This window comes from Colius striatus, chromosome 2 (assembly GCF_028858725.1).
Source record: "Colius striatus isolate bColStr4 chromosome 2, bColStr4.1.hap1, whole genome shotgun sequence".
NCBI lineage: Eukaryota > Metazoa > Chordata > Aves > Coliiformes > Coliidae > Colius > Colius striatus.
The window spans coordinates 58,733,459-58,754,641 of record NC_084760.1 but is presented as its reverse complement, the minus strand read 5'-3'; the positions used below and the strand labels follow the sequence as shown (position 1 = coordinate 58,754,641).

The 21,183-nt window shown below is 35.2% G+C and overlaps 1 protein-coding gene across 1 annotated transcript in view; it reads right to left on the bottom strand.

Annotated features, from left to right (window-relative positions):
* Positions 1–21,183, bottom strand: part of LAMA2 (laminin subunit alpha 2) — a 361,557-nt gene that overhangs the window by 102,728 nt on the left and 237,646 nt on the right. Inside the window, exons 25-32 of the mRNA XM_061990653.1 lie at positions 19,044–19,223; positions 18,149–18,337; positions 17,816–18,054; positions 13,109–13,226; positions 8,833–8,967; positions 8,056–8,180; positions 4,533–4,619; positions 3,455–3,648 (exon numbers count right to left, since the gene is read on the bottom strand). Coding sequence (XP_061846637.1) covers positions 3,455–3,648; positions 4,533–4,619; positions 8,056–8,180; positions 8,833–8,967; positions 13,109–13,226; positions 17,816–18,054; positions 18,149–18,337; positions 19,044–19,223 — 1,267 coding nt within the window. The remainder of the gene's footprint in view (positions 1–3,454; positions 3,649–4,532; positions 4,620–8,055; positions 8,181–8,832; positions 8,968–13,108; positions 13,227–17,815; positions 18,055–18,148; positions 18,338–19,043; positions 19,224–21,183) is intronic.

Genomic DNA, 21,183 nt, shown 5'->3' with positions numbered 1-21,183 from the left:
TTCAGTAGAAAAAATATGGAAAAATATTTATTACAATAAAAATGGGTGATGCATAAGGAAGCATCAATCATTCAGAGGATATTTCATTTGTAGTTACAAATAAAAATAAAAGTCTACAAGCATTAGAGAAGATCTGGGACAACTTTTGTCATATTTGACAGAATACAAAGATGTTTGCAGCTTTATTAAAATTAGGTTGCAGTCATCAAATTTTCTTATTGACTGCTGACTGTTTCAGAAGAGAAGAGAAAATGAGCCTAAGAAACAGATTACTTGGAAGTCTTCATCAGCAGAGTATTATGAGTATCTGGCATACAACAATCTAGATGGACACTTAAGCTGAGGAAATAGTCCAGTTATTAACTGTACCAATGCAATAAAAAAATTAAAGAAATATGATGTGTTCATACTCTTGTATAAGGAAATTACACTTTTTGATTATCATTTTCCATTCCCTAATGTCATCCTAGAGAAAACAACACTGCTCTGTTCTAAGAATATAATGGGAAGCGAATGCTGTCCGTGTCATGCACCTATAATACTCTTTCCATTGTTATTTAGCAGTAAGCAAATTTTTCCTTTTGTACAGTGGCTATTAAACAACATATTCACTTTTCTTTCTACCTCTAGCTTCCTAAAAAATAACTGTTATAACATAGCACTGAAAAGTGGCATGTCCTAACCAACTAAAAATCACACATGAAAAAGCTAGTAAGAATCTGGTAAAACAGATTTTCAGGAATATCAGAAATAGATCACTTTAAAGAACATGCATGCCTCTCTGGGTTTTTTGGGGCTTTTTTGTGGTTTTTTTTGGTCTTTTCACTGCAAATTTTTATTCTAAAGTCTTTAGAATACTTTATCATGATAAGGAATATGTAAAAAAAAATGTAACATTGAAACAATAATACATTATAACACTATGGCTAAAATACCCCTCTAATTGGATTTCAATATTCACTACTTAGCTTTCATGTAATATTTGTAGTGATCTTTTATAGAATTTGCCAAAAATTCATTATTTGGATGCTTATTCCTTGGTAAATATTCAAAATCCATTTTCACTTTCCTAAGTATTAACTGCCACATAGTAACACTGGACAACTTAATCACACTGTGGAGTTTTTTTTCAAACACGAGTGATTGTATTTGCCTGTATTTTCTTTAAGCTAGACCATTTTGCCACCTAAGTAGGGGGTTTTCACACTTCTGACAGGTACAATGCAATTCCAGTATTTGAAATGGAACTCTGCAAATGAGCAAGAATTGATACATGCGTATAGCTCATTTGAAATTTTGAATACAAATAGGATTCTGCATATGCCATTAATTTTCTGTACATTAAGAGTACTTAACCACTTTTAGTATTACTTTTTTTTTTTTTTTTACAACTGAAGCTAAACAGAAGGGCATTTTCTGGGTATTTTTGAAGTGGCTGATACACAAATGTAAAAATATATTGTATACAGCACCAAATTCTCAGATGCAATAAACTCAGACTGGAACTGATAAATCTTCCGGGAATAGGGAAGGAGAGCTTTAGGGTTTCCAATGGTTCTTTGACAGCATAATGACTACTGAAGTACATTAGTGGCTGCAGCAATGAAACCCTATCTGAAAAAAAAGCTGTACTCTGAAGTCTGTGACATACTGCTTGGTGTTAATCACAGGCAAATTCCCACCAAGTCTATGTTTGCCACACTCCCTTTGTCTGCCACAGACCCTGAGTTCACCACAGGCTACAAAAGGTAAATGGTTTCTTGATCAGGCTGGTTTTTGTGCCAGGATATTGTCTTGCATTAGCAAAAGGGGATTGGACTAATATGGGGGTTAAGGAACCCTTAAACAAAGAGAATATCGTATCATGAGAGCAAATAGGCATAAATAGCCTACTAAAATATTTAACTACAGTTTTTTCAATTTATGAAATGGAACTTATCAATATGGTGTCAATAGTAACAGACTTGTTCCTCTGATAGGGGAATACCTCCCCTACCTGTTCCTTTAAGTGGTTCTTCTTTTTATGACTAAAGGAAAGAAATATTTTCATCTGATTCTTCACTTCTACCAATGACATGAAATGTTCCTATGCATGGGCAAAGGACTGTTTTTAAGACAAAAACTGATAATCTACTTTAAGTAAAAATGCCACTACAGGTAGTGTAAAACACCGTCAGATTAATATGCTGCAGTTAAATCGGAGATTATAGCAAACCACATCTTTGAAAGCTAAAAGCTGGAAAATTTGATTTGCCTGCACACAGCTTTTCCCATTCATAGTGAGGATTTTTAACCTTATTATCCACACAATGAAATGGTCTGATTAATGAACTGGAAAACCATTACAAAAGATATCTTGCACTTCAGCTGTTTTGTACATCCATCCTGGATATTCAAGAGACTTTTCAAAATACTGATAAGATAAATGACCAGTAAAAACCATACTAAGCAGTGACACAGCTTGAAAATATTGGCTAGTAGTGGAAGTAATGTAACAGTTATTCAGGATGTTGAAAAATTAACTAATTTTTGTTTAGATACTACTCTGGAAAATACAGTCCTTATTTCAAAATATGTAGCTGTAACACTTACGGACTTAACTCACGATTACAATTCTCCTTGACATGTAGGCCACAAAATGGAATTCAAAGTGATTATTTCAGCAAAGCAGTTTCTTTCTCTATTTGCACTCATTTTGCTGTAGTTTAAAATACAGCTCAAGATATACGGTAGTTCAGAATTACCTGACTGAAACTAAACTATGTCACACTGCACGGCATTAGAACCTTATTTCCCTTAAGTACACTAAGCTTTTTTTTCCATCAATGAACCAATGGCATATTATTAATAACATAAAAGTATTTATGCCTATATTCACAGTAATCTCTATATTCATTTTCAAAGAAGAGTTGTACCTAGGATCAGGACTAATGCAAAAACATTGAAGACAGTAGACACATTTAGAAATTTAGTTTTCTTGAGCCCCAATCAACCACCCTCAGAGCATATCATGACCATTAAGTTGAGTGAAACAATATTCTGCACTGTGTAGTCCCTGACCTTATGTGTATAATATCTTCTTCTTTAACCACTCAAAGAAACCACATATTTCATTCTTGACCTTCAGCCATTTTTAGCACTTCTTCATTTTTTTTTTTTTAATTTTAGTTGGATTTTAAAATGTTTATAATCTATTTGAGCTCTATTGCCTGGTTTTAATCTCAAAGAGTTGTATACCTCTGGCTGTTGAGGTGAAGACTGAACGCATTCTGGTAAAAAAAAAATAAAATTAAGAGCTTCTTTTTGTATCTACTTGCCCTGGTGTCAACTCCCTCAACTAAAATGCTCCAACTAAAACCCTATAAAGACCTATTTTCAAAGAAATCCACACTGAGATGCACAAGCAGTGACAAAAACAGTAAAAAAAATTCAAAAATTACATTAGTATACATACAAATGCATTTCGTGCCATCACGTGCATGCCGATGTTCACAGCCAGCACACTTCCACCCTGTGAACCCAGGCTTGCAAGTACACCGTCCAGTGATGGGGTCACAAGGGACAGGCAGGGAACCATATCGATCACACTCACATTCCCGGCAGGAGCCTCCTGCAGTTTGTGGGTTTCCCATGTAGCCAGAAGAACATCTAGACATTGCAAATACAAAACCAGGTTTGGCCAACTGAGATTTGTAGTGTACTACAATGAACATTTGGCAAAATCGTAAACAAAATATATACAAATATTCACTCACGAACCATTAAAAAAAGATCCTTAGTACTTCATTTATAGAGGGAGGAATGTTAAAAATCATCCAACTAACTGATAATCATTTTTAACCAGGACATGAATCAGGATGGGGAGTATGGTCAAAGTGATTCCACATCTCTAACAATTTTCAGCTAAACTATTGAACCATGGCAAAAAAGTCTCTACATTATCAACATTCGGTCTCTAGATCTTTTTTTATTCCCACTGGCCACTTGTGTTTTGTGTTAGAAGCGAATTCTCATAGTTGACAGTTGCTAATTTTGATCATCTTAATCCCACAGCTTTGCTATGGATGGGACAACAGCTGCTGTTTAGGTGATTAATTTGCAATTTGATTACTAATATGTTTACATGTGAATGTCTTTCACAGACAGTGGTCACGAGGACACAAGAGTCACTAGAACAAAGGATGTGAGTAACATCGAGATACATTATATGCATGGCATCTAATTTTAGAAATTTTGTATTTTCTGGTTTAAATTCTGAGGCTCAGGGATCAAAAAAAACCCCACAAATCAGCAAGTAAGACTAAGACAATATCTGTGATATGAATAACACTGACTATGAATTTATAGCTAATGTAAATAAAAATTGCCTCTTATGACTGACTTTTAACAATATGTAAAGGCAAAATAACTTACTCAAAGGCATGTATTTAAACATTAGTAGATATATATTTATAATATTGCAGGATATTACTCTCCTTCAGATCTTGCCTGTCTTTCACTGTCCCTCTTTCTTCTTTTTCCATTCATCCTACCTTTCACAGTACTGGCCTTCATATCCAGGTGGGCATGCAGTACACCGGTAATCACTAGGTCCTTCCGCAACACAAGAAGGGCTAAAGCTAAAACAAAAGCAAATAAAAACCTTTTTACAGTCCATTGCATCATTTCATTCTAGTCAACTGTGCAGAAGGGCTCATGGTAAACTCCACTTTTAATGTAAATGGCATCTGTCTATAAGCGCTTGTAGGATTAAGAATAATCCTACACTATTAAGAATATTGAGAATGCCTTGCTGTGATACTGGAGCAAGGTGCTGGAAGGTAAGAATCATCAAGGGTTCAATCAGAAGGGATGGAGGCAACAACACTGATACTGTAGGCTTGTGTGAAGGGTGCTGTCACAGTGATCTAAAAAATGTAGTACTGGGAAGGATGGGAAACAAAAGATTAAGAAACTGAGCTAACAAACATCCAGCTTTTCCAGTCTGATTTTAGTTTGAATAAAAGGAGATAAGCTGGGAAGAGTTTACTCAAATGGAAGACATAAAGAGAAAGAACCCAAAGTCATAGCAAAAAGACAGCATCAGATAATCTCCTCAAGGACAAACCAAAGAGAAAATACTCGCCTACACAGAAAAATACCCAGTTCTAAAAACTACCTCCTTCATGATCAAAGAGAGGCCATATTTTAACCACAGAAAGCACTGGATTATTTTTATCACCCCATGACATAGATGAATAACTAGTGATTGCAATGTGTACTTAGGGAAACTATGCCATTTCTGGAATCAAGTTGCTAGAATATTAGTGCATTAAGTGTCTGCACAGACAGTTAAAAAACAAACAGACAAAAAGGTAGGTAAGGGAAAACAAACACAATTAAACAGTGAAATGGTGCAATACTGTAAAACTCCCTCAGCATTTTACGGAAGAAAAAACAGAAAAGCACAGAGGTGGCTAGTGTTGAACTCAAGAGCTCCTTATTGGTACGCTATAGTCAGCACTCTAACTTGCTTATAATGCATTAAATCAACATTGCTTGAGTGAGTATATAAAATTATAGTTTTGTAAAAAATGTAAACAAATTGGTCTAGTACTCTCAAAATCATTAGCCAACACATTTTCAACTCTATAAAAACAGATGTTCACCCCTAGAAACAACTCAGTTTTTCAGCTTATCCTGTTTGACATTGACTGCTGTACAGGAGTATGAAACTGGTATTTAAAATCTTAGTGAAGTTTTGGAGACTTTCATAAATAAAAATAATTGCACCGTACTAACTCACAAACATTATCACATCAATCATGACACAATAAGATAATGAGATAGTTAGGTATGTGCATTTCATACATATTATGATTACTCAGCTACTATGCAATAGCTGCAGGTAGTTACATTTCTTTTTTTCCTTTATAGTATCTTGTAGAGCTTTCACTAAACAACACATACAAACTCAAAATGTGAGACCCTCATTATCTGCCTAATTCTGTAGCTTTATGAAATGGATCTATCCCACCTAGGCCTACTCATATAAAAGTTAGGCATGTAGTCTAAGTCAACTGTTCAGGTATTCTCTGTCAGCAGTGGAAAATGGAGATGCATAGACAGGCATATAGATACAATTGAATCATCTCTTTCCCTATCCTCTCTCTAGTGGTGGTTTCCTTCAGTTCTAACATGGGTGAAATGTATAGTTATGTGTCCCTGCATTTACTATGCGGGGACTAAAATTATTGATGGCTACAGCTAAAAGAAGTAGAAATCCCATCCATGACATCTAAAGACATATGATACTCAACAAAACTCAGGCAGTTCTATTTCTGGACATGCTCAGATTTGACTTCTCACTTGACAGCACTAAGAAATTGTATGACTATCTCATCATTAAATGTATTTACTAATTTCAGGCTAGGCGTTATCCACTTATTTCCTATAAAAGCTTCTGAACACAAAAAAAGCGCCTTATGATCACCTTTATGTGACCATGACACAAAGTTGTGACAACGCCCACAGCCATGCAGGCTGCATGGCTACATGAGGTATGGGTGCTTTGCTTGCTCTCCCTTTCTCAGGCAGCTCTACAATTTCAGTGTGTACCTAGGACATACAGACTGCCTGGAGTCCACACATTTCTCAACTCTAAAGCCCCTCAGTGACACCTAATTCCTATTTTTACATTAGCTTATAGATTAGATACTGAAGTGATTTCTGGAGCATAGTGTGGAAAGTATGTCTAACTTCTTGTATCAAGATGCTAATAACCACCCAGGTGAAAAGTCCTGCTCATTTTCTGATCTGACAGCTGTATTTCTGTGCAACCAAGGGTATTTTAAGTCCCAGAAGATACTCGCAGAAGCTTCCTACTGCAGCTATTAACAGAAAAAAGTTTTTTCCAGTGTAGTTGCTGATACAAAGAGCTGAGAAACTTGGTCAATCTTGTTCTTTGCAACTTGATTCTCCATTCCTAATACTAGTAGGTAGAATACACAGTTAAGTCATAACAGAAAATGTTTATGAAAAAGAGTACAACTTAGAAAAACCTGCAGTTAAGACCATATGATAACTTTCTGAGATCAAGGGTATTTCTTTAAGCTCCTTCTATAATTGTTTTGGTTCCCAGTTTGGTATTTCTGAGGTTTGAAAGTCTTGTATTACAGAAGTTTGGAAGTCTCCTTAAACACTTGCTTTGGATGAAAGATCACGATGTGTTTAGCTACTGATGTTTGAGAAAGGGATTCCCACCTTCAAACTAAACCTTAGACCACTTCAAAATGATAAAATGAAGAATAAAGAAGAACAAACCCCAACCTGCTCAGATATACTGGGGCTGAAATACTCACTAAAATATCCTAAAGGTCACTCAAAGCACAGAAAAATGGTTTTAAAGTACATTTCCAAACTTTCAAGAGAAGAAACATGAAATAGAAACCTTTTCATAGCAGTACTACAGTATGATGCCAACTATCATTAAAAACTTCTCAGTAAAAGAACAAGCAAACCTCAAGTGCTAAAGTATCATCTGTTGGGAACACATGCAGAGACATTGTGGCAAGGCTCATTAGCATAAAGTAACCAATAAAATTTATGCTGCAATAACTATATTGCTTTTAAATTATTCTATCTTTCACAAATTGCCTAAACCTCATGTAACATTAAATAAGGAATCAATAAATTCCACAGTGGAGCAAGAAAGGCACCATAACACATTTATACCAACATAATAGATGAGCATAAGACTTTTTACAGCTCCCTTGTGGCTCTATTGTACTTGAGTTCTGCTCTAGCTTCATTTGTGAGAATATCTTTATAATACACATTCATTATCTGTTGAGTATTGCATTTTCTAGCACTTATTAATTTATTCATCACAAATTAGCAAGGGAGAAATTTCCAACTTATAAAGGAAGACCAATTATCAAAAGTAGATATAAAACTTTTTAGCATGGTTACATAAGACAGTTTTCCTGCAGCAGTCTGAAAAAGGACACAGTAAACCCAAAACAATGGTCTTGCTCTCTGGAAAGGTAACTCCCTGTCCTGAGTTTGCTTACTTACTTGTTACTAGAAATGGATAGGGGACAAGCACAAGGTTGACAGTCACCCGGAGAGCCTTGGACAGTGCCATAAAATCCCAAGGCACATCTCTCACAGTGGGGGCCAGCAGTATTATGCTGACAGTTCTGCAGATGAGGAGAAAGAATGAAAACTGTATTTGATAATTTCAAGAAAACAGACAACATTTTGTTCCCAGCCTCAGGGATTCAAAGTTATTTTGATTCATAATTTCTCTCTCCCTGATATGATTCACAGCAGGACTGCTTGCTTTAAACATCTATCAAATGCCTGCCGAGTTATATATGGGTTTACAAGGAGAAAGAATGGAAGCCTGCAGCTATCCAGATGTATCCTATGGAATTTCTTATCCCATTCATCCTTTCTTCCCTCCTTTGTTCCAGCCATTGAAGCAAGAGAAATAATGAGTTAAAATTCAGTCTTCCTGTATCAGGTCACGTGTATTATTTGCCTGTAAGAGCAGTGCTGTGTTTATTACAGAACACATGTTGAATTCCATCTAGTTTGCAGGTATCTAGTTTTTTACAGAAACAGTAATTCAAACCAACAAGTAAACACGCACTGTATAATATGAACTCTAGAAAATTGGAATGGAAAACTTTAAAAGGTACACGATTTACTGTTACGACCTCTCCACCCAACTTTAACGTTTAAGCAAAATTGGATTAAAATATTGTCCTCTCTTTTCTTAGATCAATTATATAACTTCTGAATTTTACATTAAGATTACCCTATTGGATAAGTTCAGAAATACAATACCTGACAAATTGATGTTTCAGAGTCACACATAGTACTGTGTCCATGACATTGACATACAACACAGGCACCTAAGGACTGAGCAGGTGTCCATCCCACAGGTGGAGATGGAAGCCTATAAAATCCTGGAGAGCATGACTGTAATAAGAAAGATGCAGAAGAAAACAGATCATTACAGAGTGGACTGGGTATGGGGAGCATTGCAAGCTCATCTTTCCAATTACCAGTTTTTACAAGTTGTGAAAAGAACCTGACAGGCTTCCAGCTGTATTACAAACAATATACAGTACTTTACAGATAACAAGAGCCAGCCCTAATTGGAAACATGGCTGAAAAATCCCTGGAGCACTTGACTGGCACCAGGCTTTTCATATTACAGCTTGAGAGACCTTTCATTCAGATGCAGAACATCTCACTGTTCTCACTGTGCATAAAGCATCATTCCCTTCATTTCTTAAGGTTTGTTTTTCGAAATACATTTTTTGCATGGATTGTGGAGAGCAAGTATGTTGATTCTGTTTCCTTCACCCTTGGTAAGTTTTTCAGGTTTGACAAGCTAGTATCTGCCTACATACTGCCTGATGGGTAACAAGCAGAAGTTGAATGATGATAATAAAAAAATGGCTGCATGGATGCATTATTTATAGGTATATAATGTAAAGACTATAAAGGTACAGAATTCAAAATATTAAAGGTTTTCCATGTATCGAGACCATCAGCCTCAAATCAAGTTTATCTATCACTAAGTTTCCTCCACCCCAGCTTGGCAACAAAATTCAGAGAACAACCCAAAAATTACTATGCAAAATCAAGCACTTGATCTTTATTTCAGGCTTATTACACAAATTTATGGAAGTGTCTGCACAGCTCCCAGAATGCACACAGCTATAGCAGTATAAAAACACAGATAGGACCATTTTGATAATTCATCCCATTAGGGTTAAGTTCATACAGTAAAGTCTTTGACCCATGTATAAACACCACCTTGTGGTGCTAGGAGCCTATGAAGGCTGTCTGATGAGGTAATTTCCTACTATTAACTACAATTTCTGCTTTTTTTTTGAAAGAATGGTAATAGTACACTTTTCAAACAGCAATAAAATGGATGCAAATAAACCAAAAGAGAAGATGGAGTGAGAAACATTTCATATCAAAAGCAGAATTCTTCAGTGAAGCACTAGCTGACATGCTAGATGCTATTCACATGATACCGCTCTGACAGTTTTATCATCATTGCCAAAAGCTCCAGGAGTCTACGTTATGGCAAAAGCACAAACACAATTCTTTTCTTTAGAATTGCAAAGAAGTAATCTAACTCACTTCTGCTTTCCCCCTTTTGTTTTGACTTAGACTACATTAAGATCCCTGAAGCATAGAAAGAGTCTATTTGCTGTTTCATGGTTTGTGAAGAACTCCAATTTAGATAAATAATCTCAAATGAAAGTAATTTAGTTTCTTACTACAATTTCCTAATTTTTTCCCTCCCTCTCCACAGAGTCCTTGTCCAAACATGGTAAAGCCTTACAAGTTCTGAGTGACTCTAGGATTGAGGCATTAATATATGGTACATCCTCAAAACAAAGAAATCTAACCTCCAACAGTTTTTTTCTGAATATGCTGTTGACATTCTTCTCATGTATTTTGATCTAAGCATTTCTCAGATGAAATAGGAAACAGATAAAAGATGAAGCAGATAACATTTTTAATTAGTAGTTTGGAAGTTTTTCAGAAGTAACCACCCAGGTAATTCCTACCACTGCTTTTTCAGCCTGCTAGCGGATTAAGATATTTAAAAAAAAAAAAAAGATATAAATGTAATTTCTAGTAAAAACCACTGTGCTCATAGTCCTCGCCATGCAATAACAGGATATATCATGAAATAAACACATATACTCTGTTAGCATTTGCTTTAAAAATGTTGGGGTATCAAATGCTTATTTTGTCTTGCTAAAATGAAATAAACCTTTACAGAACACAACATAACCTTCACTGAGCACACTAAAAATAAACTAAGCTATGATCATGTGAAGATTACACAATTAAGCATGAAGTAAAAAGGTTGCAACTGCGATATTTATTCCAGCCCCTGGTGGATGTGAATTAAACTAAAGTTCCAATCACATTATTTTCCTTCAAAAATGCCATTTCATCCAGTAATTTTGAAAAAAAGAGAAAAATCCCAAAAAACTGTACTGAGTAAATGCTGGAGCCTGTTAATTTCTCACATGTGTATTTATACACATTCAGGTGCATGCTCGTACTGTGTCAAAGAACATGACCTCATTCACTTCCTTGTACAGATTTCCCGTGAACTCACTGTTCCAGTTGCCCCATTTGCTGAGTAACACCATCCTGTGCAGCATCTGAAGAGAGCAGAGTTCTCACAGATAACACGCATCTTTCCTTCATTTCCTCACTCCAAATTTTATCCCACTGCTAGCTTGAGGGGAGCCTTTACAAGTTCCCACTTAGTCAGGATGTCTGAGGGATTTGCAGAATACTTGAGGTGTTGTTACCTGCTACCTCCATCTAGCAATTGCAACAAAGGCAACTTGGAATTGCTACTGCAGCAAAACAAAAACTTGTTGTTTTGTACACAGAAAGACCGACAGTCTCATCATCAAGAGCAAAACCAGTCAAAAATATTAACTTCTATTCTGCAGTCAACATATTACATCTTAAATGCTTTCTCCAGTACCTAAGATCCATTTTACAAAACCATACAAGTCAGATGATTCTCTATAAAATTTGGGTACTTTTCAGACATGTAGTCTTCACCATGAAAATATTTGCATAAGTTAAAAAGAAATGTAGTGCATCTAAAAAGAGCACCAAGTTGACCAATACTTTCTCTTAGTGTTCAATGTGTTGAAAATTTAACAAATTTCAACAGTTCAGTACAAAACCAAACAAGTTTAAAAGTACACAAAAATTAGTGTCATATATTTTATTCTAAGGCACAGTGATTTGACTCCTAAGAATAAAGCAAAGTACACTATTTGTACCATGTTCCAGAATTTCTGCTCCACTTTAGAAAAAGCTCCATTGTTTATATAAATGGGAGGCAAGCTTTTGTACATGGACTGAGCAAAATCTACATATGTAAGTCCTATATCAGCACCGGAAGAATAACTATGAGGGAGTAAAACTGAAAAGTATCTGCCAGAATTCAGTTGCCCTTTTGATTTTCATAGATCCACTTGGATAAATTACAAGTTGTCAGAAAACTGACAGTTTGAACATGCACAGTAGGTATTTCCTAAATCTTTGAAAACATCTTCCATACATGCTACAGAATGATTCTCATCTACATTTTTAATGCATTTGCAGTGCTATTTTGGGCAGTCAAGCATATAAAATGAAGGCAAAATGGACAACTTCCCTCCTGTTAGTGATGATCCATAAAGACATGCTATTGGTACAGTTTCAAGAGGAAAGATCAATGTGAGGAACTTACAGATTCTCAACTATGAACTGTCTTTTTCTCCAAACTTATAGTTTTGCTTTTGAAATGACTTCTCTTTTTCATTTTTTTAATTTAAGTTACTCATAATATAGACATTTGAGAAATCAAAACCAAAATGCTGTTTAACTTTTTTCAGAACAAAATATTTCAATCAATCACGCACCCGTTAAAACTTAAATAAGAATTGAAATGTCAAAGAAAGCAAACTTAAAAATCTGGAAAGTCTTTACAGAACAGAATTTTATGATTCTGTATGGCTCTGTTCAGAATGATACAATTTTAACTACATTCTTTTTAACTTTTTTGGTTTTGAAATTGCTTTTATACTTTATTTGGTGAATTTCATTCAACTGATGGATATTTAATTATAAGGAACGAGTTGTATGCAACCTTTAATTATTCACAATTACAAATGTTAATTTGTAGTTTACTTAAAACTGTCAATAATTTATAGAATCAGCTGTGAGTTTGCTTGTTTTGTTTTTAATTTGACGTGGCATTTTCTTGTGGTTTTCTCCATGGATTCTGTGAATAATGACCATAATAAAATGATTCATGTAGTTCTGCCTTTTGGAAGATATATCATAACTGTATTGTGTATTATGGCCTCCCCATAACATAGTACAACATGTACAATCTGTTATACTGCTTAAATTTCTTTGAGAGAGATACTGGCAAAAGAACATAAGTAATGAAATTCAGAGAGTTGTTGTCAGTTGAATGAATTGAAACTCTAATTATATATCACATCTTATTAATGAATGGATGAAGAAGGTATAAACATTTTCACTGGAAGTCAGGCTAGTACCGTACCTCACAAGACAAACCAGAATAACCCAATGGGCAGTCACATTGCTCAATCAAGTAAGCCTGAGGAGTCATCCCAGACACAGTACCATGCTCAGCAACCTCCATTGAGATCTCAGAAATCCTGAAAAAAAAAAAGAGCAAACAAATCCAATGAGATTAGTCAAATATTAATTCAAATCCAGTTAGTTCATAGTCAGCAGGCACAGGAAAAAATAGTTTGGCTATTTGTAGCCAAACATCTTGATCTACAGGAGACAAACACTACTATTTTTGCCTCTCCTAAGGAACCAACAAAGCTACCACCACCTCCAGTCTCATATTCCATTTCTAGGCAATAGTATAACTTTTTTTTTCCTGCTTCACTCTTCACTCTATCTCTTTTTAAATTTTTTAAAATATATTTCTTTAGCCAAACTATTAGCAAAAGCTCATATCTGACTCTTCATTTGGAGGGACTCATTAAAAAATTGAAGTGACATACTAAACGCAGTTCCAATTCACGACTCTCAGAAGTACGGCAGTAAAACTGTTCACTAAATGAGCTTTTAATGAGGCAACTATTTTAAAAAATACAATAAAATCTATCCTCAGCAAGTAAAGCAACCTAACAGGCTCTAGAGCAGACTTCTCAGATATTGGGCACATGCCTTTTTAGCAGGAGTTTTAAGACCTGTAGTCAGATACCGTTTTCTTTATTCCCTCATGATTATTCGGATGCATAAACAATTTAAAGCAAAAAAGAAATCCTACTGCAGAAACTTATGCTAGTATCAGAAAGGGATGTGTTTCATGGTAAAACTGCTGATGTTTTAACTTTCTAAATATTTGACTGTATTAATAACAATATCCTTGCCTCCCAACCACTCCCTATCTTTCCAGCATGCATACTGCCTTGCCAAATACAACCGAGTACAACATGCACAGAGACAACAAATGTAATGTAAAAAGAAATACACTTAATCCTCATGTAGCACAATCCTATTCTTACAGCTGACTTCTTCATTTTGGGGATTTGTTAGTTTGTTTAAAGGAATGCTATAATCTGGAATCCCTTACTGTCTTTGAGAAACAAAAAGGGTAGAACAATGTAAATTTTAAGGCTTGAAGTATAACACCAAACTAAGAAAAAAATGTCGAAGAACATGTGACTGCTAATCTCCCCCTCAAGCTCTTAGTCCATTCACCTGCTCCCAAACACTGAGTGACTGCGAGGTGGTGTTCTCCACATTGCAACATAGGCACCAGTCTCAGCCTAAGTGGAGAGAAAGCAAATCCCACTGCTGAACTAGATGAGTTTAGGTGATCAGACCTATATCTCTTGATGCTTTGTGTCAATGCAAATCATCTAGTAACTTAAAAGTTGTGTTCTCTTCTTACTACTTGAAGAAAGAGGTTCAGCAAAGCAGGGGAAAAAAAAAAACCAAACAAACCCCAAGCACACAAAGCCGGGTCAGAACACAAGACTGAAAATAAAGAGGGCAAACCCATTCAGATCTAATATGTCAGCGTAAGCTTACATCAAAATCTCTGTACATTTAATGGAAAAACAAAATGAAATCTGCCTCCCTGTCACCTTCAAGGCTTAGGCAATGGTCTGTGTATTCAAAAAAAACCAATCCTATTTACTGTCAGAAAGCTGTATTTACATAATAATATACTCTGGGACCACAAAGCTACCTGTTGTTTGTGTGAAAATGTTACTTAAGGAGGGTCAGGCTTGGATGATTCTTGGAATATGCCTAATAGGCGGCAGTCCAACAACTGCTACCTGATCAGTGTCAGGGATATTGAAATAATTCACAGTCAAATTGAAAGCATACTTCCAATTCAAACTAATTTATTATCACAGCTCAGTTGTCTGAAAAGCAACTCAAAGTCTAATAAAAGAAATCTTTCAATTTAGAGCAGTGAATGTGAAAATGAGGGCAACAAAATGAACAATATATGAGAAAAATGTTTGGTTTTGGATTCTGAGCAGAAATCTCTAAATCACTAGTAATGCTGCAGCTTTGAAGCAGAAATATCATTAACATTGCTGCTAAACTATATAGCTAATACGGCGCTAGCACTAGAGCTAGGCTATTTTTATGTTTCCAACTGCTGCCACTGCTTTGACTTTATTTTAAAATACATTTCTTGTAGTTTATCACTTATCTGCAGCTTTTAAATTCTGCCATTGACATTAAAGCACCATTAAAAACCTTACAAAATTTCAAAAGACTTCATGTATAATACTTTCCTCTGCTCATCCAGAGTTTCCTTTGCTTTATACTTTCCTGTACAGTCAGGTAGAAAGAGAAGCTGTAGTTGCTCAGAACAGGATCCTTACTTAGAAAGCATACTGCACTCTATTTAAATAAATGCTTTATTATAAGTCACTTAATTCAAATATATGTTTAAAGTTGAGCATAAATATGGTCCTTTAGATGTTGTCAGACTATTTTTAATAAAAACTCTGACGTAAGCTAATATTCCAGTAACCTTTAAAAACATTTTGGGGGATTTATGTTGTGGTCTTAAGCAAAGCTTTCTCTGAAATTATTCAAGGGAATAACTTGAAAAAAATAGTAAGGTATTCCTGTTGTTTACTTTCTACTTAAAATCTCCAATAACACATGACGAGTGTTACCCATCTAATGAGACAAATCATAAAAATCTCTTGTAACATAATAGTCTCCAAATCAAACATGGTATTATAGGCAACGTTATGACTTCAGATGGAGGGTTACCAGAAAGACCAGATGAACTCCTTGCTAAATTCTGCTGTCATATAAAATGTCACATTCTGAAATGTGATGTTGTAAAAATACATTTTGGTTCTTTAAGTGCCACCTTGCAAATCTGCCCTGAAACTAAAAAGTCTTCCTCTGTTCTGTTCTATACCTGATTACTGGGTAGACTTGATAAAATGGTGGTGATACTACAATGCATCGTATGCATCTCAGAACAAAATCATGAAAACTGAGATTTGTTTTCATAACTTTGCTTATGATGCCTGAGCTGAGATACTATCCATTTTGTGCTTCCACAGCTGTATTAGGATTTGTAGGGCACAAAGGGAAGACAGACATTAAACACAGACATGCATCTCAAATTTTCCATATCACATTAGAGTTCCTTTTTTAACTCTCTCCATGGGAATCCCCCACACTTGTAATACAATATCGTAAATGGACGACACCAAAAATAAATGAAACGAATGTAAAACATTTATGACATCTGTTGTTATTACTTAGTATCTAACCAGTGCAAGCTGGAGAAATACTTTTTTTGTAAACTTAAGAGACAATAGCAGCAAGAACAACTGTTTTCTGTCACACAATGCTGCAAAGTTGCATGTCCTTACTATTCATTCTCCAGTCCCATGGGAAATTTTCTTATAGACTGATTTGTAGCTTAGAAATGCAGAAATCATTTTATCCTATCCCTTTTTATGTCAGAGTGATAACAAGGATCTGTGAAGACCTTTCGAGTTTATCTCCAATTATTCCTGTGTTCTCGCTAATAAATTGTGCTTGGAAAGGGTACTGTGAATTCCTTATTAAATACTTTTAGGAATAGTCTATGTAATCTATTCCAGAACTTCTTTACCTCCAGGAATTTTTCTCTCATGTCTAATGTAAATCTTTCCTGCTGAAGTTTAAGTTTATTTCTTTTTTGACTTACCCACAATGGCAAAAGAGAACTGATTATTTTCCAAGTGACAATATTTTAGGAATATTTAAACAATTTCTACTTTCTAAATAAATCTAGTTCTTTACATTTCCTCTCACAAATCATATTTTCTTAACCTGTGATGATGTTCACTGATATCCTATGAACATTGTAACATTTTTTTTCTTGAATTCCTGAATGTTCAGTCTTTGGTGGAAGTAAAAGACTATTTTCCACTTTGCAGGTCATATCTGTTTATATAGGCAGCTAGAATATTAGTATTTCTCAAAAAAAGTATCATTACTGAATCATGTTGACCTGGTGATACGATGTAAACAGCAGACCTCTCTTTGAAGAACAAAGTACTCAGCAGTTGTCCCTTGTTTGCTCAATTGACTACTCCTGTAAAAGTGTAAAATCTTACAGATGACCTTCAGCAGATGTTCGTATTATTCCCCTCATCTTCTTGTCTGATATCCACTTCAAATTTAGTAAGCATTATCTTTATTTCACTATCCAATTTATTAGTGAATAAAATTAATAGAAAATGTGGTATATTTCTGCCTCTAATATACTGGATTAAGTAGCATGTCATTAAATGAGCAGTCTTTCAAAGAATCATAGAATGTTAGTGGTTGGAAGGGACCTTTAGAGATCATCTAGTTCAACCCCCATGCCACTTTCATCTTTGACTTCTTACCTGATTTCCCACTTGCAATAGAAAATACCTTCATATGTAAACATTTATATTTCATTACAGAATCATGTTTTCATAAAGTAGACATTTTTTAAAAAATACTTTGGATTAGTTTCAGGGTGCATGTGCTTACATGTGTTTTCTGTTCTAGGAACCTGAAAACAAAGATTTCATTTGCCTATTGTGATTTAAATTTTCTATTGAATAAAATTCTCCTCTCCTGTTTCTTCTGCCATGATGTCCTGTTCTCAGCAGCTGCTTACAAGTTATGAATACAAATTCTACTAGAAACAGTTGAGAGCTCTATCAGGTTATCTATCACTACTGCATTATTTCAGACCACTGCATGAAATAGTTACCTGCTCTGCCTCATGATATTGCCATGAGTAGCCTTAATAAGAATGTAATGAACATCATACAGCACATTCAAGAAGTCTTCCCTGGATACAGCTCTATTTGGTCTTGAGTCATCTCCATAATGTTTCCAGGTGAAATCTGCCTCAGATACTGTTCTGTTAATACCTGGGTCATCCTGATAATATTCCCAGGGAAAAGTGTTTCTGAATCTTTGGTCATCACCATAATATTTCCATTCATGCTGAAAGATAGCAACACAAAACCAGATTATTAACAGCATTAAAAAGAAACAGATGCTTAAGTTCTTGGGGAAAAAAAGCAGATGGAAACGTTACCTCTGTCATTTCTATCTCATGCCTCGTCAGCTGCCCAATCAGAGGGGCAGCCATATGCCGAACAATAATTCTTGGATGGGTGGGAGGCCCACCTCTTATGATGACTTGTGGGTAGTACGTAGTAAAACCTGTCTCTTCTCGTGCTTCAAAGTAGATTGCATATTTCAGCTTCCCTCCATAAGCAGTCAGCTAACAAAGCAAAACACAAAAAACAAAAAGAATTCTCATTTTTGGTTAGTTGCACGTCTGTACAGTCTTATGAATGTGTGTGCAGTAGCAAGTAGCAATACAGGCTAGTGGAACTATCTGGGGAAATGGGTTGTGTTCTAAAATACCTGTCAGCAAGTTGTTTTTGCACTACACAAAACTAAAAATATTATCTATTTCTCTATATGTGCCTTAGTGCTCCTCAAAGTTTGAGTTTAGAGAAAAACACATCTGAACCAAGAAATATCGAAAGTACAAAATAAATTGTCACAAGAATCATAATAATATCTGAAAGGAGAATTATTTCAATGATTTTACAAAGATGAGCATGTTTTATTTAAAATGGAGAGAAATAAAAATTTACAAGCAAGTTACATTAAATTTATATAGGTTATTTTTTCAAATAACATTTTGATGACAGAATCCATTCTGTAGAAAAATACTACATGCTACTGTCAGTATCTATTTAAAAATAATGTTTATGTAATAGACTTATGAATGTCCATGATAATGGTGCAAATAATTTTTAGTAATGGAATGGCATCTCCTTTCATTTGTATATACAATACCTTTCACTGTAAGAGGACATACTTATTGGAATGGAAAAAAAGGCATTGCAGACTACAAATATAGAATTAAGAAAATATATATAAGTCCAAGTTAATATTCAATAGAATTTCATGTTTACCTTTCGTCCCTCAAACTGCTCTGGAAGTCTCCAGTAAATAGGTTCTGACCGAAGATCCTGCATCACCTGTTCTATATTTGCTACTATTTCAGGAGGCTGGAATGCAATCCCTGAAACAGTGCTGCGCTGAAGCTTTTCATCCACCAGTGGCAGAATCATTTGCTCTGGTTTCAAGGTCACCTATTCATATTAAAAAAAAAAAAAGGTAAGAAAATCAAGCCCATTATTTCCACATACAGCATTACTCCTTAATTTTTAACTCCTAAAAAAAAAAAAGAAAATAATGTTTCTAGGTAATTTCATTTCACATCATGAGCAATTTGTCACAAAACAGTCTTACTACTCTTTCAGGTATAAAAAGTGACAATAATGACATACCTGCTTCTGCTCCTTTACAAAGAACAAACTAACATTGGTTAAAATAGTTTCATCAGCAAGTAATCCCATGAAAGTTATCAAAGCAATTTTCATAGCCTCACATCTCTTCTGTTCAGATTGTGAGAAATGCACTTTAAGTGTTCTCCAGGAAATATGCAGAGAGTGAAGGCTCAGGATTTCTGTAACTCCAAAGTCAGATTTAATGAAAAATACAAGGATTCCACTTGCAATTTTCTTAGACTTGTTGAAAGAGTCTCAATAGTATTATAAAGAAATCATTATTTTGATCAAAAACTGTAATAAGAGTCCTAGTAATTCCGTGCAGATGGAAGTATTACTGTAAATGTGTGAACAAATGCAAAGGGCTGGTATCAAAATTGCTTTCCCCCCAAAAATGAGGAAAACAAAGAAAACAAATGCAGAGTCATATCTCCAACAGTCATCCTATTAATAGGCTGTTCACAAGATAGGGATTAGGTAATGAGGAATCAACCAAGCCCTGTACTGTACTTTAAGCAACTTGTTATTTCCATTTAGAGCAGCATCTATGGACTAATCAGACATAGAAGCATTCCTAACATTGTCAGTCCTAAGAAATTTCCTGAGTTCCTATCATAGTCATATTTTACTGTTTAGTACTTTAGACATCAAACATCAACACATTTGAATTTCAGATCAGTCTTTCCTTATTGTCATACAGGATAATATTTTCTTGCTTAAACATGTCTAATGCCATTTGAAGCATCTGAAATATCTGAAATAACCACTAGCAGCTGGCAGAACTCAGTCTCACCTGGTTTACAACTCTGAATCAATTCTGAAATAGATCAGGGTACCAAAAACTAGATGAGACATGGACATACACTTGTTTAGCTGTGAGCATAAATATGAAAAGCAATTAATCAAGAGACACAAAAGAATCAGGAGGTTTAAACTATATTCCTGCTTTGTGCTGCCACAAAGGTCAAAGCACAATTTTCCAGAACTGTTGCTGTCACAGAACTTGATTAAATTTTGTAACTTGTCAGCCTTCTGCAGCGTTTCATCTCGAGCTTACCAGCATATGATGGGCAAAACAGAAATAATGTGAAAAATTGGGTCACAGCATGATAAATCACTTCATCCACTGGGAAGTGAAAGAGGTGCTATTGGATTGAACAATGAAGGGGAGAATGGGTGCTATTCATATTACTTTAACCAAGAGATATGAACTCTTTAGTAAGAGATCAAACCTTGATTTTGGCCTAAAGTGTCCTTGTACATGACAAGCCAGGGCCTAATTTGCATTAGGCATACATTCTCTCTGTGGTTGACATGCTTTCTGGCAGAAATATGACTGACCATATATGGGGACTGAACTAGCCATTTTCCATTATAAATAGCTCCATAATGTAACCAAGGAGCTGGCACAGGAATGATGAACAGCAGTGGTCTAACTGTCTTTTGCATTCGTTGTACGGATAAATGGAGACGTACAGTCTGCCTTATTCGTCAGTCCAGCACAGGTCTCAAGGCTCTCTTCCTCAAAAAGGTGGAGAGTCCTTTGTTTGCTCTGATGGATCACACCTTCCCATTTTTGGATTTAAATAGAGTTTAAATGGTCTGTTTCTACAAAAAAATAAACAAACCAGAAAGTCAACAGCGATCTTAAAGGTCTTTTCCAACTGTAATGACTCTATGATTCATTGAAAAAAAACAGATTAATTGAACCATGGGACATATATATGCTGGACAACACGCATCTGTGACCCTTGAATACACC